The sequence below is a fragment of the Larimichthys crocea genome, chromosome XV (assembly GCF_000972845.2).
Source record: "Larimichthys crocea isolate SSNF chromosome XV, L_crocea_2.0, whole genome shotgun sequence".
In the NCBI taxonomy this organism is placed as follows: domain Eukaryota; kingdom Metazoa; phylum Chordata; class Actinopteri; family Sciaenidae; genus Larimichthys; species Larimichthys crocea.
This window is the reverse complement of record NC_040025.1, coordinates 11940786-11963119: the sequence shown is the minus strand read 5'-3', so window position 1 is coordinate 11963119 and position 22334 is coordinate 11940786. Positions and strand designations below refer to the sequence as shown.

Below are 22334 nucleotides of genomic sequence, written 5' to 3'. Positions count from 1 at the left end.
TCCTTTAACCGGGGAGCCGCTTGACCTTCCACTGAAACGCAACCCAACGCGGGTTTCCAGCGCGCATGTTTGTGCGTAACTCATCATGTGATGTAACACATCGATTCAATCGTGAGTGCAGCAGCAGCAGCAGAAGGAGAAGGAGAAGAAGCATGCTGGAGTAAGCAGCAGATATTTGCATATTATGGATTAGTGTTTAAATTAGATAATTATAATAATTCATCCGGAGCTGATTCAGGACCGGAGCTGTCCTGACGGATGCTGCTGCTGGCGCGTGAAGGGATGATGCTGAGCTCGTGCTGCTGAAACCCTCTCTCTCTCTCTCTCTCTCTCTCTCTCTCTCTCTCTTTCTCTCTCTCTCTCTCTCTCTCTCTCCTCTCCTCCTCCTCCTCCTCCTCCTTCACACACACACACACACACGCACAAAACGCTCTGTCATGGCGTCTTCCAACCATGTTACCCCCACCAACTGTAGCTGGTGGCCCATCTCAGCGATGGAGGAAGACGGCAAAATCACAGACGGGGAGGAGTGCGAAGAACCGACGGCAGAGCCCAAACCCTTCAATAAAGACAGGCTGGTTCTGTACCACTGGACGCAGTCTTTCACCTCCCAAAAGGTAAAAAAAAAATGGTGGTGGTGTCTGCACGTCTCCTGGAGCTCCCTGTGTTTCTGTTTGTTATGATCTTTGCATGTTTCATGTCTCTGTGCATGTTTATTCCTGCACATAGCTCCGGAATATGAACACGAGCCTGCAGCTGGGCAGATCTCACCATTTTTCAGAGAAGCGCTGCAGCATGGGGCTCGTTTCCTCGAGCTGAATTGGTGTTTTTATTGTTATTATTATTTTATTGAATTCACCACTGCATGGATCAGATCCTCACACACCTTTTTTATTGACACGCTGCAGATGTTTCATCTCTCCGGATGATGTGGTTACAATGTGCTCTGACACATGACATCCTGAATAATTGATTGAAATGATGTGCAAAACAAACCAAAGGCCATCTTCCTCCCCATTTCTGCAGCTGAATCATACCAGGTCAGAAGACTCACCTGTACATTTCAGGTTTAATGAGCATGTGTGATATAGTTATTTCAAACTCTAGCAGAAGATATGATGCAGAGTATGAAGCTACAGCAGGGGCTTGTAGTGTGTTGAGTATGTGCAGGCTTTACTACACAAACAGCATGTAGATTAAAGGGACACTACACAGGTTTTAGGTTCACCAGGTTCTGTGGTGGACGTCATAGTGATGTCAGGCTCGGGCTTTAAAGCCCGAGGTGTGAAAGATTTACAAGGCAGGGAGGGTCTAACACTGTAGAGAGCCTGGAAGTCCTGGAGTCACATCTGGGCTCCTGTAACTCAATGAAATCTCTAATTTAAAGGAGCAGTGTGCAGGAGCTGTAGTTGTGGATTACAAACCCCAGTCGCCTCACCCTCTCCTTCCTAGCATGAAGGATGGTGGCGGTAAAATGCATGAAAAATGCAAAAGGTTGTCCGCTTTGGGCTGCGGTGACTCATTCTAAGGCAACGAAAATATAATAGTTCTTATTTTTAGTTGAAATGAAAACATCCGTCCATTTGACATATCCAGGATTGGGTCGTGGTGGGCAGCAGGTTTTGCATCGCGTTCCAGACGTCCCATCTCGTCCTGGGGGATCCCGAAGTGTTCCCAGGCTAGACGGGCTATGTAGTCCCTCCGACGAGTTCTGGTTCTAATGTCTAAAGTTGTTTTTGGGGTTGAAAGCATACAGGAAAGGGGAAGAGAGAGGGGTGTGACACGCAGCAGTGGGCCAGGTCGGACTTTTGTAGGGTGCACGTTCCACCAGGTGAGCTACCGGGGCACCCAAAGACGATAGTTGTGCATATTATACTTACATACATACTTTATTTATGTTTCCTAAACGTTTTTTTGGGGTGTTTTTACCTCCCATATTCCACCACAGCAACTGAAACCTTATTTATTTTAAAGAATATACAGTAATATGAATATACAGCACACCTCTCCACCCTAAACTCCACATCTCGCCATTATCACGCACACACGACTGGCCTAGGCTGTCAACATAGATATTCTCCATCGTATCCAGTGCGTTAAAACAAAACTCCAAAACAGATTATTACAAAACAAAGCAGTAATACCAGTTCATACTTTGTCCATCCATCCGTTTCCTTCCTCTTAATTGGGGTCGGGTGGCGGTGGCAGCAGGTTTGGCAGGTTTAGAGTCGTTCCCAGGCTAGACGGGCTATGTAGTCCCTGCAGCGAGTTCTGGTCCTACCGGTTGGGCATGCATAAAACACCTCCAACGGAAGACGTCCAGGAAGCATCCTAACCAACTGTCTCGAGCCCCCCTACTCATTTCAGCTGCTTGTATGTGCGATCTCACTCTTTTGGTCTCTACCCAGAGCCCATGACCAGAGGTGAGGGCTCAGCTTCCTCTCCATTTCACCCTGTTTTCCCATCAAGATCCTGAGATACTGGTCCTAGGGACATATCTTGTCCTTGCATAGATTCATACATTGAACTCAAAACATGCGACTCCCCACAGAGTGCCATATGCCAAACCCTTTTTGGAAGGACCCATATCAGCCTGATTTTCTAGCGTATGCTAGAAAATCAGGCTGATATGGGTCCTTCCAAAAAGGTCCAATCCTGCAAACCGTCCCAGGACCATAACAAAACATGAGTCAGGTTATCTTCCTCTGACTTGCATCCCCAGCAGTTTGGCGTACCTCATAAGTCTAAAATAATCTGGTGAGGATCCAGTAGACCCCCCTTCAGATTGTTCAGTAGTAAACTGAACGAAGCGTACCCTTGCATCCCTTGACATTGTTGTGAGTTTAGATCTGAACTAAAAAGATGATTAATCACAATTAAGACAATCATTTAAACCAAAATACTGAACCGTCTCTGGTTCCAGCACTTCAAAAATAAGGATTTCCTCCTCGCACCCTCGCTGCACAGTCAGAACAGCTTTAGCGGCGCCTCTCATGAACTCAAAGACGGCAGTACAGCGTTATGCTCCCCGCTGTAGACCGACAACCTTGAATTGACGCCCAGTCTCGTGTTGGGAACTCAGTTTTAATGCTCCTTTGTTGGCTCGCGTCCACCGTGCTGCTGATTGTGCCTGTTGTCACTCAGCGGAGGGTAAACACCAGGCTCGCTGTCGTGATTATCACCTCAATCCGAGAGCTGGAGAAGCCCCGATGGCTCCACGATCATGTGTGAGCTCGCTGTCGGTGAACAGATTATTGGGCATGCAGCTTCAGAGCAACAAACATAGATTTGAGTTGAATTTGCACAGAGTATTTGTTGTTATGCAAGCCGGTGTGTGTCTTTAAATGGCATTTTTGGGGGAATGGCTTTTATGAGATTAAGAGGCCGAGCACTGTGTTGTCCATCTGCCTTAATATCACAGAAATGCTTGCATCACGATTGGTCGAAGTATCGCTGCAGCACCTTGAGAGATAGAGTTATATCCAGTCAGCATCCCGTCTCCACTGTAAACGCTGTGGCGACGAAACCGAGAGCGAGTGATAATGACAAAGAAGTCGCTTCACTTCCAAGAGATCAACATCATTATCTCTGAGACAGTATCGTCATCAGATGTTCAGGGGGGATTATTTACAAGTCTGTGAACGCCTCAGCAACTTCCAGAGGAAAGAGAGAGAGGCTCCGTGCCACTGAATCTCTCTCTGTGTTTATAATGCTTCACGACTAACTGCCGGTGTAACCGGTCATACGGCCGACTCACATGAGCGATGTATTGTGAACACAAGAGATATGAACGAAGGTGGAGACAGATGGAGCTCGATGCCATGGAGTAACAGCACATTTTAGAGGCCAGCTTCACAGATCAATACAACGCTGGCAACTTCAAGGCCTGCAGGTTAGAGATTTACACCTTCTGTGAGTGCAGGACTCTCCGTCTGTGCAGAGGGTAGTGTGTCATGGTGCCTGGAAGCATCTGGTCAGACATTTAACGGCATAATATGTTCGATATTTACTGTATTTAATCTTAAAATGACTGTTGCTGTGTCATGAGAGAGTAAGGACACATGCTCAACTGAAATACAAGCTTCTGCAGACAGTTTGAAACCTTCAGGTTGCCACATATGAAGCAGATTTGATGCAGCGTGCTACAGCCATGCAAGCAAACAAATTGGATTTTAACAGGGTTATGGTCCGACCTTAAAAGCTCCATGAACGGAAACGCAGTAAAACATGGAGAGATATTGAAAGATAAAAGACAGCTTGGAGGCCTGGTGTATCAAAACACAGATAATAAAGCCACAAACTTTTTATTTTAGATCATCAATAACTGGAAATATATATTGTTGAACGTTGAGGTCTGCACCATCCTGGAAGATCCACAGAGCATCGTGGAAAGTGACGACGACGATGCAGAAGTTAAAAACATACTTGGCTCTCACTGCACGAGGTGAAGGTTGTTGACACTAGCTGTCAGTGTTACTTATAGTTCCTTTAAGCATCAATACAACAATGTAAAAATACTCTGCATACAAAACCCAAGAAGTATCATTCTGCAGAGGAATCTATGGTCAAGATGGAGCTAGTTTAAACTACTTTATATACAGTTATGTGATGTATTCCAGTGGTTCACAACGTGGATTTGACTCTCCAAACATCGGCTGAAACATCAGGGACAGGACCTGGAGACACTGGACCAGATCCTCTGCATGACACAACTGCCATGTCTGGGTGTCTTGTTGTGTTTTAGGAGGGAGGGAGGTTCTGTCCAGGAACCTGCTGTCTCAGAATAAACCTAACACATTTATACATGTGCTGCTCTTCTTTAAAACTCCTCTGCCTACAAATGGTGACAATATAAATCTGTGAGAGATACATGTGGCAGGAGAGACGAGAAAAACTGCCAAACAAATCTGTTTTGTTTTTTTCATCTCTCTTTCTCTAGTTGTTTTTTACATCTTCAGAGCTCAAACTGTTTTTAAATGAAACCACGTGGGAAGATGCAACTGCCAACAACTCTCAGACATCCTCAACATGACAATGCAAGACAAAAACCATTGCTCATTTAAGCAGCTTTAGCGACGTCTTGTATTTTTGAAGCTTATCATGTTCTTGAAATGTAAAATCTGTCTCCAGCTCAGCGCAGTGAAGTCAGAGGTACAATATGTCCTTCTGAAATGTAGCCGAGTCGAAGAATTAAACAGAAACTTGAGAAAATGTGCTTTGCGCCACTGTCAACAAACATAGTAAGCGAGTTTATTTTGTGCCCCCGAGCGTCTGAACTATTTGGCATCATCACTGAGCAGTGACTAATGTTATTATATAACAATCTCTCGCTGCCACATGAGTGTGTTATTATGGGACACACGAGTAAGACTCGAAACATTCGACTGCAGATGTAGAAAGCTGCATCCATAGATCTGTCCCCGCTGTCCGGGCCAGCGGTCGCCGCTGTAATTACTCTGCTTGTGTTACTAAATCACTCAGTTTTATTTCATTACACCACGTCTGCCCATGTACGAGCAAAACTCCCATTTTGCTGTTCCTCCTAAGCGGGCAGATGTAGCACTTTATACCCCGGGTGTCATCTCTTTTCATTAATCTTATTCCCACTAATAGCTCTCTGCGGACCTTGGCTTATCCTTCATCCCTCTGTGGATCCTGACGGTTTTCGTTCACACTGTAAAGAATCTCATTATTTAGCCAGACCGCACAAACATCTCAGCTATTTAATTTGTATTTGTTATAAACTCAGAGCTGAAGCTATCAGCCGCTCTGCTCAGCTCTGGTAATGCTACAACTCTTTTCAACAACAGAAAAACGATATTTGTGCTGTGCAGCGTTTTTGTTTCACTTCAGATAAAATGGATCATCTTTGTTTTGTGTTTTCCCATCTGGATAATATTCTTAGAGGAACAAAATGTTCATACATCCATTTGTATATCTATTCATTATGTAATCACCCACCCCTGTGTGTTATTTAATTGCAGGTACGTCTAGTCATTAACGAGAAAGGTCTGGTCTGCGAGGAGAGGGATGTAAGCTTGCCGCTGCAGGAGCACAAGGAGCCGTGGTTCATGAGGCTGAACCTGGGCGAGGAGGTGCCCGTCTTCCTCCACGGCGACAACATCATCAGTGACTACAACCAGATTATAGATTACCTGGAGAAAAACTTTGTGGGAGGTATGGTACAGTGATTATTCACATTTAATGATGCCGTTTCTCTTCCTCCGGCTCTGAACAGCAGGTCCTTCAAGCTTGAAGATGTGTGAATGGACAATACTTTGTAGCCTTTTTAAAGCTTTAAGTTGCAACATTTCTGCACTCAAATGTCTAAAAACATCAGACCTATCATATATATTTTGTTGAGCTGTGTATAGATTATTCCAAACCTTTCCAACAATGTCCAAACCATCCAAAAATCATAGTTTTATTCCAGTAAAGTGGCTATAATTTCCAGGTAAACATGCCTGAGGTGGTTGTTTACCAATGAAGACAACAACTCCCATGATCCTGTGCTAATTCAAGACATTGCCAAACTAGTCTTTTGTTGTTTTGATGTGAGAGTTTAAAAGAGTTTCAAAATAAAATACAGAAAAGAAAAAAAAGTATAAATAATCAGTTTAATGTGCTCAAACAAGAGCTAGCTTTCTACCTACAGTAGTAACTCTGCATCCAATTAACACAAACAAGCAAATCATTAACTCAAACTAAATTAATTTGTGTGATTACAGGTTTTTCTGTCTCCAACATAGTGAAGTCAATCTTAATGTTAGCGGCTCGGTCCTGCTCTTTATCGATCTTTGGGATGTTACACTCTCACAACTCCAGCCAAACTCTATTCTAAAAGCTATTAAGTGAATATATATCGAACCCCCTTTTGCAAGATTCTTGTTTTAAAACATTAAAAAGATCAGCTGGAGATTTTTCAATCAACACATTAACGTTTAAATTGGCCATCTAGCTACAGCTGATAAAAATCAAGGACCCGGTTTAATTTATAGACACGACAACAGCAAGTCTTTGGCTGCAGGGGCCCGAACGTACCAACAGTTAATTCACTACAAACCAACTGACAACATTTAATCAAGAGTTTACAAGCAGCAGCAGTTGCCTGTTGCTAATCCAGCGTTGCTCCAGAGTTGCAGAAAACAGTGTCGTAGTACTCGAGACTCGTCTTGTGACTACTTTTTGAAGGTCTTGTCTCGTAATCAATCTTACTTTTACTTGGTCTTGTCTTGGTCTCAGACAAAGGGGATCTACGTGCTGCTGTAAGACGGTCTTGGTCTTGGTTTTAGGTGGTCTTGACTACAACATTGACAGAAAATCTGAGGCCTCATTTTCCCAGTTTGTCAAACTGGGACAGCGAAGACAACTGGAAACCATTCGAGGCCATCTGCCGTCCTCGTACATGTAGTGTCAGCGTGCGCTGTGCTGTGAAACTCTTCAAGTCGTTGCAACAATGTCTTTGCACCAAAGTCACCGAGATGAAGTCCCTTGATTGGATTAGATTAGATGGAAACTGGAGTGATCCCTTTGGGGACGTTTTGCGGCAGGCGCTAACAAAACACGGATACAAACCTGAGAGAGGATGTAACGATGAAACCAGACGATTAACGCTCAAATATTCATTTAAGATATTACGCGTTGTATCAGATTCAGGCTTAAGAGTAAGAAAACGTTGAGATGCATGCATGAAGTCGTCTTTGCACGCCGTGTTACATACTATGTGTGGGTTAGTGAGTCGTGTAGATTCATCAGCCGTTATGTAATGTCCCGGGAGCTTCAACCCTTAACGGCCTCAGGGATGTTAACTGGAAAACTAGTTTAGTTTGTGGTCACTTGTTTAAAGCATCAGCGCTTGGAAGCTTCGCAGAAGATCTGGTTCACTGCTTCCTCCGTAATGAAAGGCTAGAAGGAAGAGCCTGTGTTTGATTCAGGCTCATTCATTTCAGCTTTTCACTATCGCAGAGTTGAAGAATCTGAATGTCCAACGAATCCACTGGATTGTTTCAAACCCAGACGTCAGGCTGGTCATGCTTTTAGCCAGGAGTCAATCTGCTGGTTAGGATATGCAGACATGCTGTTTTCTCTGCGTGTGAATCTCTGATGAACGTGGGCTGCAGCTGGCCTGGAAAGTGCAGATGTCTCAGAAAGATGACTCTCATGCCAGAACACAGCAGCGTAGTGCCAACTCAGGCTGCTTTACAGCGCTGTTGAAATGCAGCAGAGCGTCCTCGCTGCGCGAAAACTGTTTGTCGACTCATAAAAATCAATCTTATAACCCGTGACGTCCATCGCTGTCTCCGAGACAGTCCGAGCTGACAGTTTGATGTAATACTTTCATCACAGTGCTGCAGCAGACCACCTAGAGGACCTGCTGCATGCCACGGCCAGGTCGGCGTGCCGGGCCTTGGGACTGATTACTCAGCTTTCTGGAGCTCTGCCAGGTGCAGCTCCACCCTTTTGCGAAGCCTCAAGCAGCCGACTCATTATCTTTGTTTTGTCAGCGCCGCCGTCCCCGTGTTTGGCTGCTGTGACCCCGCGCAGAGATAAAAGCTCTCTCTCTGTCTCTCTGCTCTGCTAACCTGTGTCGTCTTTAATTCTGAGTCTCAGCAGCAGGTCATTAAGTTGAACAGCATCCCTCTATACCAGCCATGCAGCATGCACTAACACAAGAATTAGGACAGCAAAAACATTAAAGCTGGTCGCTGCAGGAAGTTCTAAGAAATAGTTTGGCACAGATCAAGGTTTAAAGTTCTGCAGAGTTCAGAGCGTGGACGCTTTGATTGCCGTTACAGGTGACTCGTTTGAGCAGCCAGGCGTCATTCAGCCCCTCTCAGGTCCACCCACACTTCAAGCTTCACAATGGCTCTTCAGAAAAACTACCAGGCTCTCACAGCCGCATGGAAGTGCAACACTAAAGCACTTAGATACTGCATGAGAGCAGTAAACGTCGAACTTTTTCCTGCAGATAAATAGAGCACATCAGGCCGGTAGGGATTAGTGCAACAGCCTCACAGTGAAGCCTAATTAACCCGTGTGTTTAATGAAACTGTGACCTCGTGTGACCTCGTGCGTATTGTGTTTCCCTTCATCAGGATCGTCCTTGAGTTTCCTCTCGCAGGATTGCCCAAAAAGGCCATAAATACATACATTTTATTCCACCCGTTTTCTTGTGATAACGAGATAATTAATTCGAAAAAACAAAACGATAGTATTAAATCAAGTGCGCCCCTAATACAGAATGTATGGCAAATGCATGTAGTCCATGATACTGAGCGAGCAAACCTATTACCACTGTGAAATCAGTTTGATCCATAATTTCTGACAAAGGTTGATACACTTGATCTCAGGACCTTCCTGACTGTTCACTCACTCAGTATAAAGCATATTTACTGAATCATTTTGGAGCAATTCATCCTCAAAGTTCATTATTTTGAATTGAAAAAGGGCATTATGTGCAACATTTACTCTACTGTAAAATCTGTTTGATCCATAATTTCTGACAAAGGTTGATACACTTTGGCTAATCCTCACTCCAGTCCTGAGATCAAATGTACAAACCTTTGTCAGAAATTATGAATCAAAGGGATTTTACAGTGGTAACAGGTTTGCTCGCTCCGTATCATGGACTACATGCATTTGCCGTACATTCTGTAATACGGGTGCACTTGATTTAATACACTAGACTATCGTTTTGTTTTCTCGAGATCTCGAATTAATTAACTCGTTATCACAGTAAAACGGGTGCAATAAAATGTATGTATGGCCTTTTAGGGCTTCTGTAGTTTTTAGTTTAAACACTTTTTCTTATCAGACGCTCATTGGTGTCCAGATTTTTTATTTTTCAGGCTGCTTCAGTTTTGTTTAAATGTCAAGCTTTGTGTTACAAAGAGCGAGGGGTGTCATCTGTTACCAGGTTACCGCGCTGTGTCCGTCTGACAGCTGAAGCACAGAGCACTGTGTTATTCTGGGAATGTGGAAGCTTAATAAAAAGATGCTTACCAATGTGAAAAAACACAAACAGTGCTCTCGCTTTATTTCCACTCTTTGTTTATGCCATGCGATGTCCAATCAGTACGGTGGCCCTGAAGTGCAAAACACAACAGAAAATTCAAAAACACAACAGCAAATCGAATAACACAATAGCAAGGGTACCTACACTTTCCGTTTTGAATTTGCTAATGTGTTATTTGATTTGCTGTTGTGTTATTCGATTTGCTGTTGTGTTATTCGATTTGCTAATGTGTTTTTGAATTTGCTGTTGTGTTTTGCACTTTAGGGCCACCGTAAATCAGAGCCATGAAACATTGACAAGCTGCAATAAAACGTCTTATTTCTGTGTTACTGTTTTCACGTCGGTGTGTCGCCTTGCAGACGCCGTGGCTCAGCTGGTTCCCGATGCAGACTCGCCTCTCCACGAGCGCGTGCAGCAGTACCGCCAGCTACTGGACGGCCTGCCCATGGACGCCTACACGCACGGCTGCATCCTCCATCCGGAGCTCACCACCGACTCTATGATCCCAAAGTACGCCACCGCAGAAATACGTAGTAAGTGAAGCCAGCTATGTATAGAAATACACACAACAAGACAAAAACTCATAAAAGTCGAGTTTTTAGACAGATTATTCAAGATAAAACATGTTAATTTGGGAGTTTTAGAGGTGATGGAAGGTTGTTATAATATATATATATTTACATCAGGTAACGTAGTATATACAGAGCGACACATACAGCAGAGTTTGTAGTGGATGAATGGGTTGAACTGACTACACGGGTTATTTTTAGACCGAGGTTGTGTCTCAATTCAAGATACTTCTGTTACTGCATTTCTGTGTAGTACACCGTGTACACAGTGTAACATGAAGAGCGGCTAAAGTCCTGAAGGTAACAGAAACAACACGCACGGATGCTGCGAGAGTTTGGCGATAAGGTTTCGAACCTTTAGATACGACCCCGTTTCCAGCCCACGTGCTTCTTCTTTCATGCTGAAAGTCAGATAGAAAAACCTCTGCCTGACGATCTGATACCAGGTACAGCGACGCTGTAAAGAAACTAAAATCTGAAATAGTTCATTTCCTAGAAAGGCTAATCATCCATCCATTCCCTGCTGGCAATTTGGAATTTTGGCGAGCGGGCGTGTACACACCCTGAACAAGTCTGCAGTTCATCACAGAGACATTCACACCTACAGGTCACCAATTAACCTGCCTGTCTTTGGCCAGATGCTAATCAGTGATGCCAAATTTTAAAAACAAAAAACTTTTCAGCTCTCAAAATGAGCTTGGACGTCTGTCATCAGTCAGGACTTTTTTGGACAGTGCTGAGTCCATCGTGCCCAGACTTTGTTAGACCAGAACCAGTTTAAACAGTTTATTAAAAACAAAAACCAAAGGATGACTGGAGGAGATCCAGGACGGTGCAGGGCTGAATACTTCACGAGCTGGACGTGGCAGAGGAAGGACCGGCAGGATTTGACCACAAAAGAAAGCTAAACAAGCCTGGAAGGTTGAGTCTGTCTTTCAGACAGCAGGGGGTTGATTGGATGATGAGCAGCAGGTGGTGAGGTGATCAGGCAGGTGATGAGAGAGAGAGAGAGATTATAAAGGAGGGAAACAGTCCTGTCCACGTTTAACATCAATGCTCGTGTGTGTGTGTGTGTGTGTGTGTACAGGTGTGTGTACAGGTGTGTGTGGTCTGTTATCATTAGATAAAAAGTAGATGCTGCCTTTGTGTTTGATGCGTAACATAAATAATCATCATTAATCTGAACATTTACAAGCTCTGAGGCTTGAATGAGCTTCAATGTTTTGGACCGACCAGTGTCCCAGAGCAAAAGGCATTAACGGATGCAAAGCTATTCATCCTCCTTCCGGCATTTTCCACATCACTGGCAAACAAATCCCTGTTTTTATGTCCGCGACATGATTAGCATACCGTGTAATTTGACGCCCTTAGTGCAGCACGCTGTGGCGATGCCAGGTTTATGCATCCCAACAGCTGATGTGAGGCCTCCCAGTCTGCACTGTAGTGCTCTTCCCAGCAGGTAACGGCCTCTGCATGTAAATAAAAGCAACGAGCTGGACTCGATGACACTCTGCAGCAGAATTAATTACCCAGCAAAACTCTGAGTGTCTGAGTGTAATTATACACTTATGTTTGAGTTTGTAAAGTCGTTTTCACTCTAGTATTGAAACACAGTTTCTGATTATGTCGCAGACTGACGTATTTTAAAAGTTCTGCATCCAAAATATCTTGAAGGATGAGGCTAACGAATGAAAAGACCAAAACACAGTCTGCATTGGATATAGCCTCTTTTAAACCCGGTCTGATGCACATGAGTGAGTAATAAGGAATACTCTCTCACTCAGAATGTAGAATTATAGAGTTGCCTCACACGTCTCTCTGTCTGTATTTATTGATTTCATAATGATGATGATGATCACTCCCTGAAGTCAAGCAGCAGAAGTTAAACGACAAATATTACAAGCTGTTTTTAAATTTGTAAGAGCGGTGTTACATGTCACCGTTTAAAACACACACTGTAAAAAAAACATTTAAAAAAAAAAGACAAAATAAAAAACTTAAATCAAAGTATAAAAACTATAAATTCACTGAAATGTCCAGTCGAGGTTTCGTGGAGAAAAATGTCGCGATTTAACAGATTTTCCTGAATTATTTTGGTCAAACACCTTAAATAATTTTACAGAGAAACACTGTTTTTGAGTGTAGCTTTGTCCTCATTAATAAACAGACTATGCATTATGTTTGATGTAATGAAAGAAAGTTTGCTGTCAGAATATAAACTTACACATGTAAACATAAAACTAATAAAAGATTAGAGGAAAACATTCAGTTGTTTCTATAATAAGCCACATATTGTCATTTCACAGACATTTGCATGTAATTTAAGAAAGCAGATAATAGTATAATATGGTACTTTTTCCGTACAAAATATGAAAAGTAACTTAAAGGCATAACACGTAAAATAACAGTTTGGCTGTTTTACAGATAATGAGATTTATATACCATTTTAAAAACAGAAAACTACTGTAAATATTCGTTTTTCATAATTTTTTATGATTATTTTGGTGCATGTGTGACACAAATTAAGAGTAAAACCTTCAGCGCTACAGTTTGATGCTGTTGAGTAGCAGCAGACTTTATCCTTGAACACTCTGGACTCGGTCAAGCGATTACAGAGAGTATATACTGACAACATGAGAGTCTCCATCTGCCCTCAAGGGACAAAAAAGGGAACCCAGATGAGAATAAGCTCTCTAAACTGTCAGATCGCTTCTTGGAGGATTAAACACACTAAATCTCAAAGTATCTGTTATGTGCAAAATATGCCGCAGACGCAGTGATATGAAAAAGATTTAAGCGTCTAATAATAAACAGTGATATCTACGATTTAAGACTGCGTATGCACACATGGATGATCTAAAAGTCAGTGTGGGTTTTCCAGCAGGAGGGTATAAACTACATTATTTACACTGTTTGAAGTGTCGATGAAGACACGATGTGTGTGTCCTCTGTGCATGTGTGTGTGTCTTCAGGGCACCTGGCCAACGCTGCGACAGAGCTGATGAAGTTGGACCACGAGGAGCCTCAGCTGACAGAACCGTACCTGTCCAAGCAGAAGAAGCTCATGGTGAGTTTAAGTGTGTGTACAAAGAGAGGAAACTCCTTTCACCTTAAGTGTACGTTCATCTAATGACAAGATCAAATAAAAGAATCTTAAAATATCTTAGTTTCATAGTTTAAGGGGTAAAAACTACATTAATTTAAGCATTTCTAATGATGGGTTTAATGTGTTTTAATGGGAATTAAGGGGAAAATCAATAGGGGTTAAAACTCCTGTAAAATCTGCCAATAGACAACAGATAAACAACCATCCTTTAATGGTGAAAATTCAAGGATTTCTCAAGAGGTTTACCCTTTTTAAAAACTCTTAATCAATGCAGCCAAACTATTTAAAATGATAAATTAGAGTGTATTATTTTTATCCATTGATTACATGCAAATCTGTGGAGTTAATTGATTCAATTAAGCTAATTTTAAGGCACAAATTAAGAGGTATCTGTAATGTTATTTTCTAAATGTTAACAGGCTGTTAAATCCCCTGAATATTCGACCCAAACCTGGGCGTAAATATCATAAATTTCAGGCTTAATTTGGACCATGAACTTTATTTTGACGGCACTCTTGGCTTATTTACCCTCTTAATATTTAGTGATGGACAGGCCCACCACAGGTCAAACTTTATTAGACTTTAACGCTGCATTTAATTTAATTTCCCAAATTGTCTCGACCTGATAATTCAATTTCCAAGTCTGCAGCGGCGGAGGGAAACTTCAGCCTTCAGCCAGTTTCCTCTCGTTACGATACTGTCACACCGTACCTTTGACCCAAATACAGTCCACATCCCCCGGATGAAAGATCCAGGTGTACTGATTCTGTTACAGAGATAGATTTTACCATTTTACATCCTGCTAATAGAGTAAAAACAGAAACACGATGATGACAGGCTGAAAAAAACAACAAGCAGTGACAGTGCCAGCTGTTTCAGCACGGTTATATAACGTGAGGAATCGATGAGCGTGTTGACATGTTCGTGTAGTTGGTGTGAGGAATCACGACGTGTTGATCTTAACTTAGAATGGACATTCACGGTCCCCAGAGGATGAAACGTATGGACGTCAGCATGTTTTATATTTGTAGTTGTAAGTTGGATTTCCATGAAATTTAATGCAGATATTTATGTTTACGTCAGGACGACTTGAAAATGATCCCTCAGCTTTCCTACTTAAGTTCATGACCTGCTAAATAAATGAATCCTTCTCTCAGTCGTCCAACAATATAAAACGTTATGAACGTAAAAGAGAAATAATAGAACATAGAAGAAGTTTTCTCTTTAATTCCAAACACACACATTGTTAACCAGCACGATATATGTGTCTGTATGCGTTGGTCATTTTAATACATCTTCCATCAAAGTCTGTGATGGCGCAGTGCTCAGGTTGCTGAACATTACCTGCATCATTGTGTTGCATGCTGACGTTGCTGGCAGTGTGTGTGGCAGTACACTCTTATTCTATTACTTCCATTAGTACACGCTTCTGTGTAGTACACGGTGTACTTCCTGAAACAGTGTGCTAACTTTGGCAGGGTGTCAAAATATAAATATAAAACAAATGTAAATATATATATATGTGTCCAGCAGCTTACTCACAGTAAAATCGACACTGTGAACGCACCTATGGACTCAAACCAGCAGGTGTGAGATTGAAAGTACTATGAGTGTAGTTTGCTTCTGCTTGGCTGGAACACGTCAGAGATTTTCAACAGTTATTAACCTGACACGGGGACAAAATCACGATCATACAGATATTTTATTGATCAGTCGTCACTTTTATTCGCAGCTGTGCAATGCTGCTGTTCCTCTCAAAGTATTTTTTTGGCCTTTTATGATAGTACAGCTGAAGATAGACAGGAGGCAGGGGGCAGAGAGAGGGGGAGAGACGAAGTAAATGTCCGATTCGGGATTCGAACCGGGGCCAGCTGCAGCGAGGACTATAGCCTCTACACACGGGGCGGCCGCTTAACCCACTACGCTACCAACCGCCCTGTATTTTCTGTCTTCTTTGATTGTCAGGCAAAAATCTTGGACCACGATAACGTGAACTACCTGAAGAAAATTTTGGGGGAGTTAGCCATGGTTCTAGATCAAGTGGAGGCTGAGCTGGAAAAAAGAAAACTAGAGTATCAAGGTATGTCCATGACACCGAAACATCTTCCAAATATTTCCGACAGTTTTAGTCTTAATGAACTGGTCTTTCCCTCGCAGGTCAAAAGTGTGAGTTGTGGCTATGTGGACCTGAATTTACGCTAGCTGACGTCTGCCTCGGAGCCTTGTTGCACAGGCTCAAGTTCTTGGGACTTTCTAAGAAATACTGGGAGGACGGCAGCCGGCCCAACCTGCAGTCCTTTTTTGTGCGCGTGCAAAAACGCTACGCTTTCCGCAAGGTCTTGGGCGACATCCACACGACCCTCCTGTCGGCGGTCCTACCCAACGCCTTCCGGATGGTAAAAAAGAAGCCGCCGTCCTTCTTCGGCGCCTCTTTTCTCATGGGCTCGCTGGGCGGGATGGGCTACTTTGCCTACTGGTATTTAAAAAAGAAATACATGTAGTGAATGCCCTCTTGTTGTGTTAAATGTCTGTGTATTTGTGTGACGTTTCAACTTTTCTGTAATGTTTTATGACTGCAGGAAAAAAAAACATAATGAATCTATATAGAGAACACTATTACTTACCTGGGTGAACAAAGAATATTAAAACATTCCATCATAAGAAGTTCTTGACAGCACATTTTCTGGTAAACAAGGCCTTCATCCAGTTTAATTTGTGGCGACTTGCCGCTTCTTGTGCCGGCGAGTCCTTGTTTAACTTTTTTTTTTGTTGGAGGCATGCACCGGGTCCACTTATACCGAAAAACCTAAAAAGTAGAAAACCCAGACAACATGTTAAACACAGTAACACCAACAGGGGTTAACTGACCTTCGCATGCCACTATTATAGTCATCGCTCATTACCTGCTCTTCACTCCTGAGGTTTAACCACGACAAATGCTCTCTGATAAAGAGCTGCGCTGCCAGAAACTGCCACGTGAAGCGATGAAAGGATGGAGGCGAACTTTAAGGGAATTGTTTGACATTTTGGGAAGTTTTCTTCCTCGTGTTCTTGCAGAGACTTCGATGTTTAGAGCAATAATTCCCTCAGCTGTGACAAAATCTGCCTCCCGGCACCTTTAATGCTCCCTAATTAACACTTCATCTACATTTGTTACCTGAGATGTGAGACATCGCGGCTGGTTGGCAGATTTTGTTGCCTTTGCACCTCTCATGTATTATCTTTATATTCAAATCACAGTGCACAGAAGGCCGTTTAACAAGACTCCCAGCTGTTCTGCATGCTAAATATGAAGTCGGAGGTAGCAGCTGGTTAACATAGCTTACTGGGAACAGCAGGCGCTCTTAGTTTGCCTCGAGTCTTTCCCATCTGTTGCAGAATGCCAAAGATCTTTCAGCCGGTTTTCCAAGTTGTGACTGTTGTTTTCTAACCCAGAGATGACGGCGCGTCCTTGCTCTGTTTGTAAAGCACAAGCAAAGTGTTATTATTTTGTATAAAAGTATCAAATATTGGATATATATATCACAATAAATGCTAATATTTTTGGGGGGATTTTGGTTCACACTATGCAAATCGAGCAAGGAGAGAAGAGGTGGAGCTTGGAAAGCGGGTTGAAAATGTTGGTTTATTGTGCAGCGAGGTCCAGAGTCAGATTTCCTGCATATTTTCAGGGAACAGCAGATTTTAGCGCCCTCTGGAGGCCGTTCCCCTCTGCTCTCAGTCTTTATGCTAAGCTAAAGAAAGAAGCTTCTGACTGTGGCATCATCTCCGACAGACAAACAGACAGAGTGGTATCGATCTTCTCATCCGGCTCCTGGCAAAAACATGAACAAGTGCATTTCCCAAAATGTCAAACTACTCCTTTAACTAAATGTACACACATTAAATCACACACATGCATCCAAGAGTCTGTTTATTTAGAGCACCACAGCGCACACAATCACACACACACACACACACACACACACACACACACACACACACACTCTTTGTCGCTGAGCAGCAGCTGCTCGGACGTTACAAAAAAGTTTTCGGTGTTTGGAAAGTTACACTCGGCTGAACTCGAAGTCGAATTTGTAAATTCTGCATCCTCTGTGTTGCGTTAGGTTTAGGATGTGTGTGTGTGTCTTTGCATGGGTTACTTCACTTTGTGAGTGTTTACTCGAGCATTTCTTTGCGCCCGGAGGCAGAATTTATGATCCAAACCCACAAACGTTCTGCAGCTCATTGTAACCTTTGAAGCACCTGCACTGAGAGCAATACTGAGCGAGATCACCGGATCTGGTTTTGTTTGTCCCCCCTGACAGATGCAAGATTGTTTTTAACAGACAGATATTTTTAATTACACATCGTCTCTTTTCTTTATTTCACTGTGCTGAATCTTTAATGAGCTCGGAGCTTGAACAAACGAGCTGACTCATCTGAAAGATTGAGGGAGAGTATGACGAGGAGAAAAGAAGAAGCCTCCCACCCTCCTCCACACCTTTCCTCCTTTGCCTCTCCAGCTGTCTCGTTGTTCGTTGATGCAGTGCACCTTTCATGCTCCACACTCTGTTCACCCTTAACGGGAGCCTTTCTGCTTCTTCCCCCGGTCATAACCTCCAGGGTTTTAACATGTTATAATTCTGCAGATTTAGGTTTGTAAGCTGCTTTTGGTTTTATGGCTGCTTATACAGACATTCTTGCAGTGTTTCTTTCTGTCATTTCAGAGGATAACGAAGGTAGTTTATGAGCTTTTCCCTGTTTTCCTGCTACAGCTCCAAAAGAAAACTCGTCTCTGCAGGTGGTGATCAGCAGCACGCTGCAGCTGAGGCAGATTATAATGAACCAAAGACGATAATCGATGCTCCTTTAAACAGCAGCGTCTCCTCGCTGATGATGAAGCTCGATTCTCATTCACAGAGCAGACGAGTAGAAGCTGGGGTTCATTGTGTTCAGTTTGGTGTCTGATAACGGAGATACAGAGCGCAGCCGTATAGATCTTACTGTTTGGAATCAATCCTTTACGCCTGGAAGACATTTGCGATGTGCATTAAAGGAAACAGGGAGGTTATTTGTCTTCAGCAGTGATGCAAATGGCACAAAAAAAGAGATGAAGACCTAAAAGTTTACAGACACGAAATCCCCTTAATTGTTATTTATGTCGACTTCTCGACGCTCAAACATTCACCTGTTCTGTTACGTCGACAGACGACGCTGAGGGAAAGCGTCACGACCAGCCAATCATTGTGAACGCTTCGGTACGTTTTTGATTAGAGCGAGCACATCCGTCACTGCGACTCCACCCGCTGCTTCTTCTTCTGACTGACATCATGAAACCTAAAGGAGGCTTTGCTTTCAAAACACACACACACACACACACACACACACTCACACTCACACACGCAGAGTCGAGTTCAAGTCGAGAAAAATCCTAGTTGTGATTTGTGGCCATTATATTTCACTATAGTATTTTTTTATTTTTTAACTTTTCATTTTTTATATTTTATATATATGTATATATTTATGGTGCTTTTTATGATGTTTGTTCATGAGCCTTAATTTATTCAGTTGCCATCAATGACAAATAAATGATGAAAATGGAGAAAACACAGATCACGATTTTTTATTTTATTTCAACAAACGCACAAACGTTCACTACAGAGCTCGTGTATTTGTCATAAACAGAGTTATAAACATGAATTACTGCTATGAGTTAAACTGACATCAGTGTAAGGCTGATGTTATTATATATTATTATTATTATATCCCCAAAACAATTCATCTTTTGATACTTTACAACCACGTCTGTGGACTTAAAACTTGAACACAAAGAGCTGGGTGATGTTTTATTTTCATGAGGATTACATAACTTGGTGCTCTTGCAGGACGGTGCGTCAGTGAAGCTCTATGGCACAAAGGAATAAGACAAACGAAACACTTGGTGGTAAATTAAATTCAGTTTTGTTCATTTCAAGTCTTCGCCGACAACAAATAAAGATTACAACTGAAGCAGTTAGGTTCGATTAGAACGTCAACGTGACTCATTTATCGTTTTCAAGCTCCATCTTTGAAATTATGAGGATTGGTTGCTCTTCTTTGTCGTGTGTCAGTAGAGTAAATGACGTTTCGAGCTTCAAAATAATGGTAACTTGGTTTATGCTTCAGTCTACATGTATGACGAGGCATTAAAAGCTCTACAGCCTCTGCACAAACTTTACTTTATAGTGTTGACACAGGATAAGCTCAGCTCATTTAAATGAAACGTGAGTCTTTTGTTCTGCAGGTGGATTCCTATAAAAACAATCAACTGTACATTGGTCTGCAAAAATATAATCAGTGCTACACAACTGGAGCTGTAAACATTGTCAAGTGTTCCCAGTCAGACCATCTAGAAACTGTGATTACTCTGTGGAAAGCACCGTAAGGCAACAGACTGGGAGACAATGCATGCGAGCCGCGGAGGCTGAAGCTGGGCAGCGGAGCAGCGTCTTGCTTTTTTATCTCAGATTACCAAGAGTCATTTTGGGAACAGCAGCTGCCAAACACCACGGAGGAACTGCGAGCCAGTCATCCTGTACAAAGCGACCTTTCTGTGAGGAGGAGAATAACTTAAAATAGCGCGGGCGGCTTGGACCCGGAGACAGATAACATCAGCTGTAGTGTGTTGTTTGGAGGATGGCTGCGACGTTAGGTAACAGTGTTGTACAGGAAAGTGTGACTGCAGCTCAGGCGTGTTGCTTTTGTTCTTTCGGGTGGAGCTGAAGGGGGAGTCCTGGCGACAAAGGTTTGAGATACCAAACCCGATATGTCAGATACCAGCCCAACAGGCCACATATGGTCCCGAGCAACTTGTGAGATGTATCGTGGAAGTAGACAGAGGTGCAGGCGAACATCCACACCCAAATGATCACGATCAGATTCAAGGCCACGTACAGCAGGTTGAGGACCGTCCTGGATAACGCAGAGAGACTGGCCGGCTTCAGAGTGGCCATGGGCGCCGTTTCCTCCACGATGAGGAGGGCGGAGTAAGCCAGGATGAAGGAGTGCCCCGAGATGTCGACGCCGTTCCAGCGGAAGCCGGCCCGCCTGCAGCTGGCTTTGGATGTGAACTCGCTCTTGAGAGCGTCCGAGGTGTCGGTTTCCAAACACGAGCCGGTCACCTCCTCGATGTACGAGAAGGCCTCGGTGCAGACGTACCAGACGGCTGTAGCCACCACCAGAGACAGCAGCCGCCGGACGAGGACGCTTCGGTTGAAGGAGAAGTTGTAGAAGAGGAGGAGGAAGGAGGTCAGGAGGCCCAACGTCCAACCCCAGGCCACTTTGACAAAATACCTGCAGGAGGAACAGAACATTCACATTAGCTCCGAGTTCATTGTCTTCATCATTAGAGCTCATTTATCGTTATTTACACTCTGGATTGAAGGTCAAACAAAGTTACCTTCTGAGCATCAAGACAGTCTTAAACTTTAAGCATTTACATCTATGGGGTTGTAACTACTGATAACTGACTGTCACAGATTATTTTCTTGATTAATCGATTATTATTTTTGTCTAGAAAATGTCAGATAATAGTGAAACCCACAGCCCAAGTTGGCGTCTTCAGACTCAGCCTTGTTTTCACTCGTGAACCAAAGATACTCACTATGTTTACTGTCATGTCTGGCACTGAGAAGTGCTTTTTACACTACGTATCTCATTCACACACATTCATTCACTGATGGCATCGGCTGCCACGCAAGGTGCCAACTGCTCATCAGTTTGAGGAGCTAACCATTCACACGCATTCACACACCGATGTGCAGCCTTCAGGAGCAATTTGGGGTTCAGGACACTTCGACATGCAGACTGGAGGGGATCGACCCTGTTATAGAAATTAGGATTTATACAGAGGTTCAGATGTTTTAACTTATTTAATGTGTGTTTCCTGTTTTTTGCATGTCTTGTGCACTTCCCTTATTTGGACTGTGTTTTGCTCAGATAATTGTAGATCTGTAGTTCAAGGACGTGAGAAACAAGCCTAGGAAGTGTCATTTTGATACATAATGTTCATTACTAAGCAGAAAACCAAAAAAGGAATGTTATGATATTATTGGTATCAGTGGGGAGGTGTCTGAGACAGCCCATTTTTAAAAAATGTACAAGAACCAACAGTTAGAGCTCCTCGAGGAGCCTTTTCTCTGTTAGAGCTCCTCGAGGAGCCTTTTCTCTGTACTCGGTGTGTTGCACTGTTAGACGCTCCTTCTTGTACGAGAATAATAAATTCAACTTAAACTTTGATACTTTGAATCCAGTCCTCCTTATTCAAGGGTGTTTCTTTAAAAATTCATCTGATCCGAGCCACAGTCGCCCCCCTAAACGTTTGACCAAGATGATTATTTGATTAGTAAAAATACTCACTAAGGTCGGTGGTGAGCTCTGATCTGAAATCACCTAAAAAAGAAAACTTTATTCTACAAGATTAAAAAGAGAAAATATACAAACTTTTCCACTAAAGAGTATTATGGAATTTTCTATCCTTAGGTTACACAAGGTCACGTGTGGGCCTTGAGGTCCTCGTCAGTATTAGTTGTTTGGCTTTGGTTGGGAACAGTAGGTGCCAGTCTATCTTAACACTGTGGTGACCAGGGTCACAGAGACCTGTTGCTGCCTTCATAGACATAAT

General features: G+C 43.0%; 2 protein-coding genes across 2 annotated transcripts; one reads left to right on the top strand and one right to left on the bottom strand.

Moving 5' to 3' along the window:
• The first annotated feature begins 60 nt into the window (after nt 1-60).
• Nucleotides 61-19279, top strand: gdap1l1 (ganglioside induced differentiation associated protein 1-like 1). The gene is made up of 6 exons (XM_019253022.2): nt 61-617; nt 5985-6177; nt 10375-10548; nt 13557-13651; nt 15656-15770; nt 15848-19279. Exons 1-6 carry the CDS (start codon nt 438-440, stop codon nt 16189-16191), a joined length of 1101 nt encoding a protein of 366 aa, XP_019108567.1. The 5' UTR covers nt 61-437; the 3' UTR covers nt 16192-19279.
• Nucleotides 19280-19285: 6 nt separating this feature from the next.
• Nucleotides 19286-21138, bottom strand: fitm2 (fat storage inducing transmembrane protein 2). The gene has a single exon (XM_027288858.1). The coding sequence runs from the start codon at nt 21022-21024 to the stop codon at nt 20398-20400; it is 627 nt and encodes a 208-aa protein (XP_027144659.1). The 5' UTR covers nt 21025-21138; the 3' UTR covers nt 19286-20397.
• Nucleotides 21139-22334: the final 1196 nt, after the last annotated feature.